Source organism: Chaetura pelagica, unplaced genomic scaffold (genome assembly GCF_000747805.2).
Source record: "Chaetura pelagica isolate M959 unplaced genomic scaffold, ChaPel_1.0 scaffold3, whole genome shotgun sequence".
NCBI lineage: Eukaryota > Metazoa > Chordata > Aves > Apodiformes > Apodidae > Chaetura > Chaetura pelagica.
Genome location: NW_009952974.1, coordinates 6,695,912 through 6,712,721, shown reverse-complemented (window position 1 = coordinate 6,712,721; position 16,810 = coordinate 6,695,912). Strand labels below are relative to the sequence as shown.

At 49.0% G+C, this 16,810-nt stretch overlaps 1 protein-coding gene across 1 annotated transcript in view; it reads right to left on the bottom strand.

The window, feature by feature from the left end:
- The window catches only part of ARPC2 (actin related protein 2/3 complex, subunit 2, 34kDa), a 10,685-nt gene extending 2,898 nt beyond the window's left edge, over positions 1-7,787 (bottom strand). The window contains 7 exon segments of the mRNA XM_009996244.1: positions 622-748; positions 3,045-3,138; positions 3,566-3,752; positions 4,325-4,370; positions 6,517-6,629; positions 7,634-7,668; positions 7,771-7,787. Of these exon segments, the coding sequence (XP_009994546.1) occupies positions 622-748; positions 3,045-3,138; positions 3,566-3,752; positions 4,325-4,370; positions 6,517-6,629; positions 7,634-7,668; positions 7,771-7,787 (619 nt within the window).
- Positions 7,788-16,810: the final 9,023 nt, after the last annotated feature.

Genomic DNA, 16,810 nt, shown 5'->3' with positions numbered 1-16,810 from the left:
TCCAATGCTGACCCCCAGTTTCTCTGGAAGAGACCTTTCCCTTTGAACAGGGCAGGGTTTGGACTCCTCAGCTCAGCCTTCAGAATTTCTGCCCAATTCTGATGGCTGTGCTGGCCAGCACCTCTGCAGGCTGGGGAAAGTGGATCATCAGAAGTGTTTGGCCCAGAGCCAAGAGGTGGAGCTGGAGAAGCTGAACTCACTTCCCTGTTCCTGCTCGCTGATGGCCTCTGATAATCAAGCAAAGCTCACGTGCCTGCAGCTGGACAAGCTACAAATACACTCACACGAAACCTCCCATAAGAAACCTCCAGTTTCCACAACATTAGAGCAAAGCCACCCTTCCCTTGCTCCTAAACTGGGAACTTATTTTGTAGGCAGACACTATAAATGGCTCATTGTCCACTTCCACACTTTCTTGCCCTGAGCAGGGCTGAAGTGATTTGATACAGCAAAGGGACACACCAGAGCAGGCAGGCAATGCAGAACACCACTCCAGAGTTCCTTCAACCCAAATTACCCACTTGGAACACTAGGGAAGGTGAATTTCTGTTTGTTTTTCGTGCAGCAGCAGGGACCTCTCCACTCCCCAGGTGTCCCCAGGCCTCAGAGCTGCCTGCTCACCAAAGGTGATGTAGCCGATATTGTCACCGACGGCTGCGTCTGTGTCTTTCAGCTCCAAGGGTGGCTCCCTGTGGCTGAAGAGCACCTGTGGGGCTGTGTGACTGGCCCGGCGACCCTCCTTGAACTCCTGAACAAGACAAAGTGAAGGTGAGTCCCACTGCAACACTCCAGCAAGACACTGGGAAAGCAAACGTTGTTTCCCCATTCCCAAAGGGCAACTGAGCAGGAGATTTCCCAGAACGGGCCAAATCCATCAGGCCAAACCTCTGCAAAACAATTGGTTTTGGCCTGCAATACCAGACCAAAACACAGGGTTGTCCTGGGTTTATGTGTGTCCCTGGTGCCATCCCTCAGCTGGGGTCTCTTTCAGTGTCACCCTTCCTGCCATGGGTGTTCTGTGGAAGGGACAACTTGGTCTGACATCTTGGTCTGAGCATCACAAATGCTTCCAGCACAAGTGGGCAGTGCCCATCACCTCCCAGGAAAGGGAATTCTCAGAAAGGGCTGTGAGGTCTCCATGGCACAAAGGAGCACAAAGGCTCTGCCATTTGAGAACGAAAGGAGTACTTTGCCTAGGCATTAAGAGGCATCTTGCACGGTTTCAGGCTTGTGTGCAAAGCCAGCTCCTCCTAATCTTTCTCTGCATCTTGAAACAATACTTCCAGTCAGGGAGGTCCCTTCTGCCAGGGAACCACTCTGACAGCAGCATGACCCCCACCTCACTTGAAAGGAACTGGCTCCACACTTCAGGAATTACAGGGCTGTCCCTACAGGGCTGGGAAAGTCCTGACACCCTTCTCATGCCCCGAGGCAGGGCAGCCTCCCCTCTGCCTCACTTACCCCCAGTCCAACCTACACATCATCAGCTACCTTCAGCCTCTCCTCCCTTCTGAGAGCAGGTCACCCTGTGAGCATCCATTCTCCTTTTAAAGGACCAAGCAGTTCACTGGGGTTTCCTTAATTAAATGCTTAGCTTGCATTTCCACCTGCTTATGCCAGAGGGTGACACGGTTCAAATGGCTTCACTGGTTAGTTAATGGTCAATTTTCTCCATGAGAGCTCAGATGAGCAGTCACCATGCCCAACTGCATAATGCAACAGAAATAGCTGGAGGGAAGAAGACAGTGTGACTCAAGAGTAAAAATTCTTGTGGCTGGGCAGGAGCAGGGTTTGCTGTTGTAAAAACCAAGAACTTGGGACATGGAGGCTCTGGGACAGCTGCTGCTTTGAAGCCCTCCCATCTCCCCAGGAGTCTCACAAACCCGGTTTTTTTTCGCCTCATGCCTCCTCCCTGTTTTAAAAGCTGAATTCCAAACTGTGAGATACACTGGTGGTAAAAAACTCAAAAGCCAGAGCAGATTCCCTGGCCAGAGCTAATGAACACACAGAGCAGAGCTATGAGATAAGACTCCTAGCACTACAGACCCTGTTGTACTGACCCCAACACAGGTAAACTGTTATCCAGCAAACTGAGCCAGTGACTTGCTATCCATGAGCCTGTCAGCAGCATGGCCTGACAGCCCTGAAGAGATGGGTTAAAGTTCCTCTATCCCTGGAACACCCTGGAGTGCCCTGCTCCATGGCTGTGCCTGTGGCATGAGGCTCCCCAGGTGCTTCTGCAGATTCAAGGTGAACAAGGTGGGCCAGTAACATGGATGAATACACGTACCAGCACACACTGGGCCTTCCCCAGCTGTAAGCAAATACCTCCATGTCCACAGGCTGCACACAGCTGCTAACAGGCACACAAGGTGCTTACTACAGGCCTCTGAATGTTTCCTGGTTAAGTGGTAGTTGCAAAGGGTAGCTATGTCCAGAAGTACTTGGCATTACAAGGATTGATTCAAACCCGCAAACTAAGCAAATTTATAGTTTTGAGAAGCTCAATTTGGACAGCCCATCGTGGCATGTGAGAACATCCACGCTGAGCTGCTCAGTCTCTTGCAGCATTTGAGCATTAGCAAGAACCAACTTCGAGGTGCAGACAACTCTCGGCACCATCCCAGGTACAACACAACATCTCCTCACCCTTTCTTCTCCCTGTACAGCCTCCCCACCATGCTCAGCTCCTCAGCTGGATAGTGATGCCTACAACACTACAGGGTCTCAGGGTGGATACTGAAGACTTCACTGTAGTGTTTCTCGTCTATAACATGTAATATGTTTGATTTTCCATACGAGCAATACCATCAATAATAAAGATGCCAAAACAAGAGCCTTGATCAGAAAAATACACCACCTCTGCCTATTAACATGGTTCCTCCATCCCAGTGCAGCCGGGAGCCCTGCAAAGCATTTACATGCGTTAAACTGCCTGCGAGCTCACTTCAGCCTAACACATGCTTGTTCAGCAATGCTGCTTCAAGGTAAGAAGGCATTTCAATCAAGGCCCAGACCCTTCCCCCATATTTTAGTTTCCATACCTGCATAAACACCTTTCCGATCACCACGTCGTCATCATCCTTAAATACCGTGCTGAACACAACCGTGACGCGGTCCTTTTTCGCCTCCACGTACCTGCAGGTGGGTGAGAGAAGAGAACCCAGCTGAGAACAGGAGCTAAGTGCAACTAGATGCAGAAGCAATTGCATGACAAAGTCAAGTAGATACAACAACCACTCACAGGCCTGGCTGCTGAATATTTCCCCTCCTTTAAGACAATATTTACAGGGAGCAAAACATTCCTCTTGGGAGCCGTCCTCTCCTGCACGCAGCCACAAGTGCTGCCACTAACAGAGACTCTTGTGTAACATTCCTGAAGCCCAAGGAATAATAATGACTCTCACCAGATAGTTCTGACAGCCAAGGACAGGCCCCTATTACCCTGCCAAAGTATGCAGCAGTAGGACTTCCTGACTTTCCACCACAACCTACAGCTGTGGGCAGGAGCAGAGCGTGTACTGACAGCTGTCTGACTCCCGCGCTGCTTGGTTTGAACACTTACATTGTCTCATCGTCCCTGTAGTGGATGACAGCTCTTTTTTCTCCTTCTTTCCCCTCTTCCTGGAATTTGAAATACTTCTCAAAGACCGAAGCAAAGCAGTTGCGTTTCAACATGCCGGCTTGGTGCACAATAGCGTCCTTGTCTGCAGGAAGGTTCTCCAGATCGTAGAGCAAAGAGACATTGTAACCTAGGGAGGGACAGTCACTAACCTTAAAACCTATGCAGGGCTTTAATGCAGCCAGAGACCTTTTCTGTAAAGAGACATTTACAGTCCCACATTTGCTTTAAGCCCTCCCAGAAGTGCCAGGGGTGAGAGCTTCCCATTCCAAACATAACCAGAAGCCATGCCTGAACTTGGCATATGGCCATGGCAATGCTCCTGGGGCTCCTTCCTGAGCTCCCAGACACACATGCTGGCTGAGCAGCTCCCAGGTTTTTGCAGTGAGTAGGAAGAGATGCTGTCACAGGTAACCATGGTTTTCCTGTCTCTCATTTTTTCTTTGAGAAGAACAAGGACCCCAACCGTGAGGAACAGAGGCTTCCCAGGGGAGGGCTGCATCAAGAATTACACCTTGGGCTGCAAGTTGCTTTAGCCCTGATGTACCTGAGTCACCTTTTAAATTGCTATTCACTGTACAGAGAGCCCCAGATATCAAGCTCTTTGAGTGCAGCCTTCATTCGAGCATTTCTGGGGTGACTTAAGTAATTTTTGAATTGCATTCACACAGACACACACAGTAAACGTCATAGCAGGGCTACCTGATTCAGGGTTTACCAAGTAGTTTCCATAGACTTTCTTCAATACCTAGGGAAGAAATTAAAGCACAAGCTATCAGAGTTGTTTTCTCCTGCTCAGCCCAGGCCATGTTTGGTCTAAATTTGAAAACATAAAATGCAGCATCTGACCCTCCCCCAGTCTAACTGAACTTGGACAAATATTAAGTTATTTGCTTCTAGTATTATTGGCTGCTCTTACTCTAGGCAGAGCTCCTTGAACCTCACTGACAGGGGACATGCTGCAGGACAGGACTCAAAACTTGAACTTTTAAAATTTCTTGCTAGTCTTGAACTTGTGTGGGGAATAAAACCCTCTCCATACACCCCATAGCTTCAAAGGAGAACTGTGAGCAGAGCTCAGCACAACAGATCTGAGGGCTACAAACCTCCCTCCCATTTGAAGGCAGATGCAAAGCATGCCCTGTTCCTCTCCTTGCAGAAAGGCAAGTTCAGAGCAGGGCTCAGGCACAGTGCAGCAAGGCAGTAGCTCATCCTGCCTCAGACTATAGCACGGGACAGATGGGGATGGAGAAGAGACTACCAAGCAGCTTGGATGCCTCCCAGAAGTAGAGCCGCCTACAGCACAGCAAAAAACCTTTCTTCAAACGTAATCACTGTTGAATTTTACATCAATGGCAGGTTTCAGCTGAGCCATAGATCTGTGTAAATGAGGGGGCCGGAAACAGGAGGTTATTTCACAGAGAAGAACACAATAATGCTGTGGCAGAACTGGGCCTCCTGTGATGACACCCACGACCACACAGAGAGGATGCATGGGCTGTCTGCATGCCAAAACCTCCCCTCAGCAGAGAGCCTGACTGCCTGCAGTGGCCAAGGTCTTAGCAGGAACACCACTCTGTGCTCCTCACAGTGGGATTTCACCAAAGATGAAGTAGAAATGAGCTCCACCTTTTCCAGGGAAGTAGAGAAAGCAACAGTTTGCTAAATGGCGATTTAAAAATATAATTTCTATTTAGTCATCACTCCCAAGGCAGTACTGCAGAAATCCCATCGTCCTCTCAATACTTGGGGAATTGCCTGTCAGCTGTCTGCACCCTCAGCATGGCCTGTGGAGGAATGGGGCTGGCACAGCAGCCAGGGTCAGAGAGGACCATTGCGCTCCAGCCGTCACCACAGCAGCTGCAGTGGTGTCAGCCACTTGCCCACACAGCAGTTTTTGTGGGATGAAGCACCACACTGATGCTCCCTGAGCATGCTGGGAGGGCTCCACCATTTGGGCTGCTCGACTTGTTTGCCAGCAGTAGTACCTCCAGTGGGGCAGCTCCTGCTGCAGTGCTCTGTAGCAGGCCATGCTGCTCCTAGAAAGCTCTGCATATAGGAACCAGGAAAACAGGACACTTGGCCATAGGTATTGTGACATTGGTAGGTGTTGTAGCAACTTGCAAGAATTCACTTTGGGTTCAAATCCCATTTCTCACCAGACTCCCAATAAATTCATGGAGCAGTTTCCTTGTTTTCCTCCAAGGACAGAAACCCAGAGTTAAAACCCTGCTCGAGAGCCTTGGGTAAACCCCATTTGCTAACATTCGGAGATTTGAAAACTGACTCAGGAACTGAGTCACACTTCCTGCCTCACCACCCAACCACAGCTCAGAAAGGCTCCTTCTTTCTACCATAAATGGCCCTCTGCAGCCCCAGCCCATTCAACAGGAACTGAACCTGCTACTTCATACAGCAGCAGCAAAAAGGGAACCAGACAGCCTGCAGATCAAGGCCAGCACACACAGGAGTGTGTGCACAGGAGTGCACACACAGCAGGAGCCCATCACCCTCTCTCAAGTGTCAGAAAAGCAGCACTATGGGACTCTGTATTTGTCTTGGCACCTTCCTTCACTTGTGGGCTCAGCATGTCAGTCAGAGAAACTATTTCTACAGGGTCAGGCCTCACGCTCATTTGGACTTTGAAAATGAGTGCCTTTCAGGTTTTAGGGTCTTACAAGATGACTTCTTACTAATGAGAAAGCATGAAAACACTTTGCCCTTGTCTTCCAGCAAAGTGGGACTCCTGGTTGGCACAGGGATGCTCCTTTGACCAGCATGAGATGGGAGCACAGCTGCTTCTCTAAGGGTTAAATGTCAGATTCACTAACATCACAAGGACATTGTCCATGCTAAGACATTTCCAGGCTCAAGGTCCAGACATGCTCACTCACCTCATCAGCACCATGTTCCTGGAGTTCCTTGTAGAATTTCAGAGAAATACTGACCATCACTTTTGTCTTGTCTCCATTGGGGTTTGAAATATGGTAAAGGACTCCATCAAAGTCTGTGAAGCAAGTGAGAGAAATGTGAGGGAACAGGAAACCATTCCTATTTCTGAGGAAGGTTTTTCCTACATGTTCTAGGAACTGCATAAAGAAACACTGTTCCACCTGTTCCTTGTCTTACACAAACACCAACAGAAAAACCTGTAATTAAGTGGTAATGTCATGTATGCAGACCTGTTATCATTCAAATGGTTGAAACAGTTTTGACACCTGCACATCACAGAAAGCTTTGGTCTAGTGTCATTTAACATTCCTGGCAAATCTGCTTGTGCTCAACACATAAGGATACAAACACACAGAGATGGGAACCTTCTGGATGGCCAGAAACTGACTGACACGCCCAGCCTAGAAACTGATTGACATGCCCACTGGGCCAGAGCTGCAGCCTGGAGGAGGGAACATCTCTACCAGCAAAGGCAGCTCAGCTGTTGCCTGCTGAGACAGCTTCCACTTCATTGCAGAATGGGCAGGAGGCAGAGAAAGGCAACCCTCCAGCTACCGACCAAGCTCCACTTCCCCACAGAGCTCAGCAGCTTACACAGACTCTTGATAACAGAAGCAAAAAAACAGTTGCTGAATGAACACTTGAACTTTCTTGGCACTACTCATGCTGAAGAGCAAACTTCAGACAATGAATTCATCTTGCCTGTCACCCCAAGCGAGCTTTCTAACAACCCAAATCAGACTGTGCTAAAGACCTAATAACAAAGAGCATTGAGAAGGACTGGAGAACAGGGGAGGTAAGAGAGCTCTTACCACACAAAGTGATGCCACCACTGAACTCACTGCTGTGGGGAAAGTTCCACGGGGAGAGAAAACAGTGAGGCAGCTGACAAAGCCCCAGTTCTGGGGATGCTGCAAGGTGTCCACACTGTGTCCCCTGGGCAGCTCTCCTCCCACCACAGTGGTGCTGGGTCAGTTTGGGCACACAAGGTGTCACCGTGGGCAAGGCTGTTCGAGCCAACCCTTTTTTCAGAGAAGTCAAGGGAACTGTGGATCTTACCTGCAAATGTTACTTCTACTGCCTCTGGTTTATTTCTGAAAAGCAAAGGAAACAAAGTAGGCAAACGAGAAATCAGACAGAAGCTTCCAAGCTATGAAGGAAAGAGCATTAATTTCCAATGTCACACTTCTCTCTACCTGAAAACCCTTTTCATGTCTCCTGTTGTTCAACTAGCAGATAATCTTTGACAACAGATCTTTAACTTCTTCCCATTTCTATAAGCACCAGTTTACCCTAGATGATATAATACAGGCCTTGAAACTGGCAGAGATTGTTATTACTTGTAGCTTATTAACAGATGTTAAGATTGCAGATTTCCAGTTAGAAATGTCTGAGAAAGCTACTTATCACTAAGGAGTTTGCTTTAACCAGCACATTCTCTGTTCAGAACAGCCACGATATTGGTTCAGGGACAGAGACCCTTCTGCAAGCTCCTGTGATGGAAGCTCATGGAAGGGACCTGGCAGCTGAGCAGTCCTTCCTGACACGGTGCCACCTCCTCCACCACCAGCAGCTCTGCCAACACATTGATACAACTTACTTGCAGGGAAGACCACTTTTCCAAGTTCAGGGTTAGCAGCAAACCACAGAAGGAAACTTTCCAGATGTGCATTTCATCCTGCCCCATCACATCCCTTCCAAAATACCCCAACACAAAGCCTTAGTGTGAAAACTGTAGATTTGTGTTTGCCCTAACACCGCCCAGTGTCTTCTCTGGGATTCCTGATCAGCAACAAGAGCTCCTTGTGAGCCAAAGGAACATCATGTCTTACTCTGTAGGTATAAAGATTTAATAACATCTTAACAAACCCTGTTTGCTTGTGTGTCCATGATCTCTGGAATAACAGGACCCTGTGAAAGATCTAACTGCTTCTGAAAGGTGATTTTTTGGGATTGGCAACTGCTTTGGCAGCTCCGAGAAAACGGGTATTAATAGGTCATTCTCCAACAGGGAGCGATGCAGAAGAACCTACACCACAGAGAGCAGGGGTGGAAAATGAGAACAGGATGAAAATGCCAGGGTGCTACTGCTGTTTTCAAAAGTGGCTGGTATGAAACAGAGTACAGGCTAATGATGCTGCTAACAGAAATTAGCCTGTAAAAGAGTTCAATTACACCCATATGAACCAAAGTATTGAAATAAGTCAAGCCAAAGCCAGGGTGTTGAGACTCCATATCTAATTTCCTTCACTATAATCTGGAAAGGTTTTAATGATTTTTTTTTTCCCCACAGCAGAAAGCACTGTTCTTCCATCAGCTTTTTTTTTTTCTGCAGGCAGTCTCATTCCTGGATGCCAGCAATGACCACAATGTGCTAAAACTCATGATGCGCAATATAGGCAGACCAAGACACTCAACAGCACTGATCCCAGACCAACAGGTCAACAACATTCTACTTGGGTGAAGGAGTAATTAACCCCCAGCCATAGGCCCTAAGTGGAAATAACGAGGTGTTGCTGCTTCTTCAAAGTTACTAGCTGTGAAAAGAAACAGCTCTTTTTGTCAGGAGGCTGGAGAACCTCTGTCTTTTGTGCTGCACTGCTGAAGATAAAAGCCACACACTTGAAAGCAGCAGGTGTGAGTGCACCCAAAGCGGGGCCTTTAGTTTAGGAGCTGTGCCAGCCACCTGTGACCTCTCTTCCTCTCATCTACCCTTCTGAGCTGAGCCTGAGATGGAGGCTGGGAGGGCATCCTTGGCTGCATATTTAACCTGGGCTCTTGGAAAGGAGAGCAATTCCTCAAGTCACATCCAAGCCACTTCTGCTCACTGAGGATTACTCAGAGCAGAGATGAAAGAAAATCCCACTGATCCCAACTCAGTCAGTCAATGCAGACATTTTCTTTCAGAGCACTACACTCAGACTTGGGAATCAGCTTGGATGGCAGTATGAAGTTTTATAAAAAAGGAAACCTATGTAGGAAGCTTTAAAGATAGCACAGTCAGGCACATGAGAGCTAGGAATATTAAGGAGGATGCATGTTGTTCTGAGAGTTACACCACTCATACTCCATTGCCCATGCAGGCAAAGTTGATGGATGCTTCCTGGAGTCCTGGCTTCTAGCAGAGCCTCCAAACACACCACCTGCCTCTGAGCAATGCAGGGGAGCAACTGACAGCTAGCAAGCACTGGAGAGGTCTTCTGAAGGAAGGACAAGGATTCCCTGCTCCCCTGCCCAGTACCCCAGGGGGTGGCAGGAGGATAACCGATCACACTATTTAAGAGGCCATGTGACACCATGTACCCAAAGCCAGTTAATGGCTCTGTGTGACAGCCTTTGTTCTGCACACAAAAGCTTACGGCTGACACAGCACATTTCTGAACGTTTCAGGGAGCCAGCATGGATTTCTTAGAGAAGTTATTTTAACACAGAGTGGCTCGAGCGGTTCTTGTACTTGGGGATGGCGAGAAGGGGAGATACCCAAGGGAGAAGCAGGTAACTGGGCAGAACTTTGAGTGCTGAATATTCAACCACTTCCAGGCACAGGCTCAGAGAAGCCAGCACTCACGTGAGCTGCATACAGAGCTCCTCACAGCCCTGCCTCTCATCTACTGCAGGGTGGTTCTTCTGCCTTGCCTGGCATACACCAAAGTAACCCAGGCCTGGCTTGGCCCAGGGGAGGACAGGGAAGCATATCAGATGTGTTGCTGGAACAAAGCAAGCTCTTTGAGTCCTTCACAGTTCAGCAGCCTTACAACCCCGTAAGTTTCAAGTGCTTCTATTTATCTGTCTAACCTCACCTAAACTCTCCTTGCTACTTAAAACATTTCTACAAGAGAAAAATCACCCCTTTTGCTACCCAAATGATTGTTTCCCCGTCAAAAAGTCCCCAGGCAGAAGGGAGAAGAGCTCTCACATCCAGCTTCCAGAGAAGCTACCGCACTGCAGGTCACACACACATGACCACTTCCCCCTGAGTACCACACTAAGCCTGACTGTGCTTGGAGGACTTCAGACAGTGCAGCCCATCTGCTCCCAGGGCAGAGAGCAGCTGGGACCTCTGCAAGCTCCTTAACATCAACACTACCTGAACCATAGCCTCTCCCAGGAACCTTCCCTGTTTGCTATCCTCTGCCTCAAATGGACAATAAAACAGCTCATACCAGGAATATCTGAGATGGCTCCTCTCTGCACTAAATACCAGATCCAGACCAGACCTTTCTACAAAATGCTGCCTGAACTCAGACGCTAAAATGGCAGCTGTTCCAAGCAGCAGCAGCAGTCCATTTTCTGATAACACTTATCAGGCTTGAAGTCAAATCCACACCAAATCCTATCAGCCATCTACTTGTAACCACAAAAGGCCCTGACAGGTTTTATGTCTTCTTGCCTGCATTCCTTCTGTTCATCTCCAAATGGGTCCTACACTCTGTATATCTAATATAAAGCCAGCTCCAAATCAGATTTTTCACCCCAGCAGAACATCTACGAAGAGCCATGGTGCCTGTGGAAAGATGCCAATAAGCACTTAAGAGCAAGAGCAAATCTTTTTTTTCTGACAGCATTTCCTCAATTTTGACTCGGACAACTTCCAAACTTCCTCGCTTCGTTCTCAGGCCACAGAGCCCCCCAGCCATATGTTACAACAAATTTAAGAAGAGAAGAACAGAGACTGTAATTATACTGGGCTCTCATCTTCTGTATTAAACAGACCTAAATGCAAACTTGGCCAACAACCATACTGAAGCATCTCCCATGTCACAATCAAGGCCTGCACCAAATAAAGGAGGATGGCAACTATTCTCAAAACTGCAGACATACAGATGTTCTAATCTCTTGCCCCAGAGGAGGTGGGGGGGAGCTGATGCACAGCTTGGAGAGAGCAAGCCAGATCCAGTGACAGACTGCAGGCTTTCACTACAGAAAGGTCACCCCAATACAAAAAAATTATGAACAATGTCTAAAATTATCTGGACTGTTCCTTCATTCCTGGGCCCTGCTCAGCTAACAAAAGCTGCTCTGCATAAGCTGTGGGAGTGTATGAAATCAAAGAACTCCTGTAGCTCTGGCAGCACACCCACCATGAGCAGGAGTGCTCCATCAGGGTGATGCTGAGCAGCACAACGGCAGCCCCCACACCCGCCGGCTCTTCCCTCTGGGTTAGATGAGCCTTTCATGCCAGAGCTTCTCCCTTGCAGTGGGCCTGGCAGCCTGGAGGAGGCTGGCTGGTGGCAAGGCATTGGGATTCCCAGTGGAGAAACCACTGGCCAGCCCCACAGTGTACAGGTACAGACAGGTCTGCTTCCAGCCAGGCCTTCACCCTGCCTGTCTCTGTTTTAGCTGTGGGCAGGCAGCCCACGGTTCTCTGCTGGAATGATCCAACACTGTGGTGAGTCTCCAGGGAAGAGCCTCATTTTACACACATCATTCCCTATGGCTCTTCAGTACAGCAACTGATCTCCACTTTTCTGTGGTGTCAAGCACTGGTGGCTGCAGCAAGAAATGTCCACAGAGGGTAACACAGAGGAGGCCCCTCTTGGAAACCTGAGATGAAAACTGAGGCTGAAGACATGACAATACAACCCATGGAAGCCTAACATTTCACAAATCTGGGCTGCTCTTCCCTCCTGTTCCTTGCGCTGTTTCTCAAAAGCAGGGCATTACCTAGCTCCAGACAGAGGTGGTTCACAATCCGCCATTTATGCCAAGTCACCTTCCCTGGTAGCTGAAGCCAGATGTGCTGTGGCAGCCCAGGAGCTATGCTCAAACACCTACAGCACGTTCAGTCAACATGGACAGCCAAGATTTACCCCTACTGCTGACCCATGCCACACTGAACCCAAGGGCAGGTAACACTTCGTGCCAGTGGCATTGCCCTAGCACTCCTCAGTCAGGCAGATTGAGTTTCAGCAAGTGAGGTTGTCCTGTTGGGAGACGTGTGGCTCCAGGCTGAGCTTCCAAGGACACTGAGTCAGCACCTGCCACTGCTGCGGAAGGAGGAAGAACTGATCCCTGCTCCTCAGCTGCACCATGGCAAGAGGCCTTCACACAATGAATGGGATGAGGAAACTCATCTGTGCTAAAAATACCCCATTTTGCCTGTTTAATTTTAACCTAGGTCACTTCCCCAATCCTGTTTCCCCTGAAGCCATGGAAATGCCTGTGTCAGCAAGAAGGAGGGGTTGGCAGAGGAGCAATCTCTGGTTTTGGTGGGGCTGCTGAGCTCCTCTGAAGTGCTGGAGCCATGGATTACCACAGCCATTCATGTAGGGAGTTTCCCAGTGGTGCCTGGCGAGACCTGAAGCTCTTCTACCTTCCCAGCCTCTAGACACTCACTGGCCTCCCCATGATGAATTCACTTCACATGTCACATCACATACACAAAGCTCACGCTACCCAGTTTCACTGAGCACTCAGCCTCCCCGTCTGAAGGGCTCAGCTCTCCGGCCAACAAGCACCAAACTGACCACAAATGGGAAATGCCACAAAGAACGTGGCCGCAGCTTCAGCCCATCTCTCAGGAACTGCTCTGCATCAGGGAAGTTCGAGCTTCAGCTCTTTTCCTGTGCAGCTAATAGCCTTGAAGGTCTGCAGATTTCTACCTGCTAAAGGCTGTAAAAAACCCAAAGATTATCTGAGATTCTCTTCCCTCCACCCCCAACCATGGGAAAAGGTACTTGTTCTTCAGCTACGCAAGTCTGTTTTCTTTTGCACAGTGGGTAAATACTAAGTAACAGTTTGAGATGGATGATTAATTACCTGGCGATTCAGAGCAAGCTTTGTATGGCTGGAAAACCAAAGTGAACAAAGCCCTGCATCAGTTTTACTAGGGTCAGTTAAATTAGAGCAGGACAAAACTGGATGGTGAATCTGTTTTGGGACACAGTTCCTCCCCATGTGTTAAACAGAACAAGTATTCACCAGACACAGAAGATAGTCATCAAAATGTTTACACTTAAATTGTTTGTTGTATGGGATTTTTGGTTTTTTTTCTTCCTGTGTGGTTAGCAAAGGGAAACAATGATGAGAAACTAAATTGTTCAACTGGTAGAGCTCATCCCCTCCCATCATGTTTCTAGCAGAAGTGGGAAAAGCCAAGTGTGACTCCAGATTCTAGGCAACCTGTTAAGTCAAAAAAGCTTATGGAACAGCTTAATCTCTTGACACTTGTAAAAGCTCACCAGTTGCCTCATTTCGTACTGACCATGTATTCCCCCCACTGCAGCACTTCGACTGCTTGAAAGTTCCACCAGCAAATTCCCAACCCAAGTTACTTCAGCAGATTCTGGTAGGTTTAGGTTTTTATTTAAACATGTGGTTGGTTTAAGGAAATTATTTAAAACAAGAAATGGTGATATAAAAGAAAGAAAAAGAAAACAGATGCATTGAAGTCCATTGCCTGTCACCACCTTGATCTAAACACCAATGTTCAATGGTGATTGTCCAAGAAGGTGAGATTTCCATGGGTTTTGCCCACAAAAATGAACTAGATTTGGAATTATCCTACAGATGGATGGATGCTGCCAGGCCCCAAGGACCTTGACAAGGCAGGACACATACATGGGTTAGGCCCTGCGCCTCGAGGGCTGATCTCTGTCTGCAGCTGCCAAGGCATCTTCCATGCTGGGAACTCCAGAGACAGCTGAGGGACCTTCATGCAGAGCAGATTTCAACATATGTTATATGACAATACAATAATGTTACGAGCAGTTATCGGCTCAAACTTCTAAATATGACCTAGTTCTACACAATACAGTGAAACACCAACTGTCCCTCACCTGATGATAGTCTAGGTAAGCTCTGCAGGGAGCCTGTTGGATCACAGCTACAGAGTGACCACAGGAAGCAGAGGGGAGTGACCAAAGCCCATGACACAGAACAAGACTCTGGTGAAGGATTTGGAAACAAAGCCCACCCTGCCCAACTCCTGTGCTGGCACTGAAGCCACCAGGCACACCTGGCTCTGAGACAACCACTGTGGACAAATCTGAGCATTGCATCTGCCCCACTCCTGTTTTACAGCAGGACCATGTCCAGACTCCTCCCAGGCATCAAATCCCTCAAGGCTTGACCTTGCCCTGACTGTCCTCTATGTGTGTCGCCAGGACACGCCTCAGGAAAACCATCACCAAAATAGTGAAATAAACCTAATCCCCTCCTGCCACCAGGCTTCATGGAATGATCCCAGAACTGCTGCTGGAAGGAAAAAAAAAATCATATGAATAAACATTGCATAACAGCCATTCCCTAGAAGACTTGAAATCAAGAGGGGAAAAAAATAAGGCCTCCCTGCACATCTCAGACCTGCTTCTGGTCTGTGCTTGCATGGACAGAAGGGCCCTGGCAAAAGCTCTGAAGAAAATGCAGAAGTAAATAACTTCCTCTCCTCCAAGCAACAACTCAAGGCACAAAACTTATCTAGAAATGACATCTCAAGAAAAGAACACACTGTAGATGAGTAAAAAACAGACACAGAGCACCACCAGCTTCCGTAAGAAGTGCTCCAGGAACGATCAGGAGGCTGGGCAAGTGTGCTGGTGCACAAGGAGGGAGGCTTTGCTGCACAGCAAAATGGAAACTTTGGGGGCCTGCAGGCCCGTGCAGAGTGTGCAGAGACCAGCTCTGGTCATAGAGAGTCAGGGTTTCAAAGCACATTTAAACCCACCAACTGCCATTGACATATTTGCACCAACACACGGATACACATGCGTTTTCTCTCCATCAGGAAGTGCCTCAGTACGGATTCATCATAAAACCTCCATATAGGTAATATTTTCTAATGGATGTAGATGCAACACCACAGTGATCACATGGGAGCTCTCTCTTCCCAGTGCCTCTGCTTTGGGGAAACTTGTTGCCTTAAATGATCAGGCTCAAGAAGAGTAAGAAGTCTACGAGCAGTTTGGCTCTCTCAGAAGGCAGCGCAGTCTGTGAGGCCGAAACCAAAAACCTGAGCTGAAGTCAACTGAGAGGGGAAAGCAGAGGAAACAGCCTCTGTCAAAGTTGTGCTCACAAAGGATCGAGAGCTCCAAAAGCCACTGGAGAAAAAGGTGGCACAGAAAAAGGCACCTCCTGGGGGGGTCCCTTCCCAAGCAGCCTGGGCTGAGCTCTTTGAGGCGCCAGGTCAGGCTCCACCCCAGAGATAACATCACTGTGCTTTGCTTCTCAAGGTCTTCTCTCCGTACAAAGGTGCCTGGTGTTTACTCACACCAGCAGACAGTGCAGCAAGCCCACAGGTAGCTCAGCTGCAGATAAGGATATTTACATGAAGCAGTTCTCTTCCGAGCTAAGCTGTGCTCAGATAAGCACCTTTACAGCCCTGGTGCAATACACTGTAAAAATAACCACACAATCCCCCGGGACTGAACTATCCCAGCCAGAGATGCAGGTGCAAATCAGCCCCCCCGAGGCCAGGACACCCACCAGGCTGGCACCAGAGGCCATGACAGAGCTGTGGGCCTGCATGTTCCAGGCAACTAAGGGGGGCAGGCTGGAATTTCCTCCCTATCCCCAAAGCAAAAGACTGAGGTCACAGCTCCACACACAGGCTTCCTGTTCCTCAGCTCACCCCACACATTTTGTACCAGTGCTGGCACCACGCTGGGCCCATTCTGATGAAGGCTGCTTTACCCAAGGCAAACAACCCAGCTCGTTCTTCTCCAGCCCTGCTCCCTCAGCGTCCACACTGCAATCTCCAATACCTTCCCCAGCTTCCTCCTCCTCCCCGTGTTCCCACACTGCCCTCGCACTGACCACCCCCAATCAAGCTCCACTCTTCACCCCCAGTTCTGTCCGTCCGACTTTGCTCCTTCATCCCCCAAGGCCTTCACTCTGTCCAAGCTCTGATCAAGTCCACTGCCCTCAGCTCAGTTACACCCTTGCCCAGTACCGACCGTCCTCCCAGCCCTCTCCTTGCCACCCTGTCTCAGCTCTGTCCTTCCTGCTCCCCGTTCTACCTCAGTGCCACCCTTCATCGTTCTCCAGGCCCCCACTCTGCCTTGCGACCACCCCTCCCAGCCCAGTCCCTCCACCCCCCAACACCCATCCTACCTCAGTGTCACCCCCCGTCCCGCCTTGCCACCCTCTCTCCCAGCCCTGCCCGCTCATTCCCCAGCCCGCACCCACACTCACTTCCCAAGCCCAGCCCCTCATCCCACCTCAGCGTTACCTCCCATCGCTCTACAGGCCCCCACCCTGCCCTGTCACTCCCCACCCCAGCCCAGCCCAGCCCCTCAT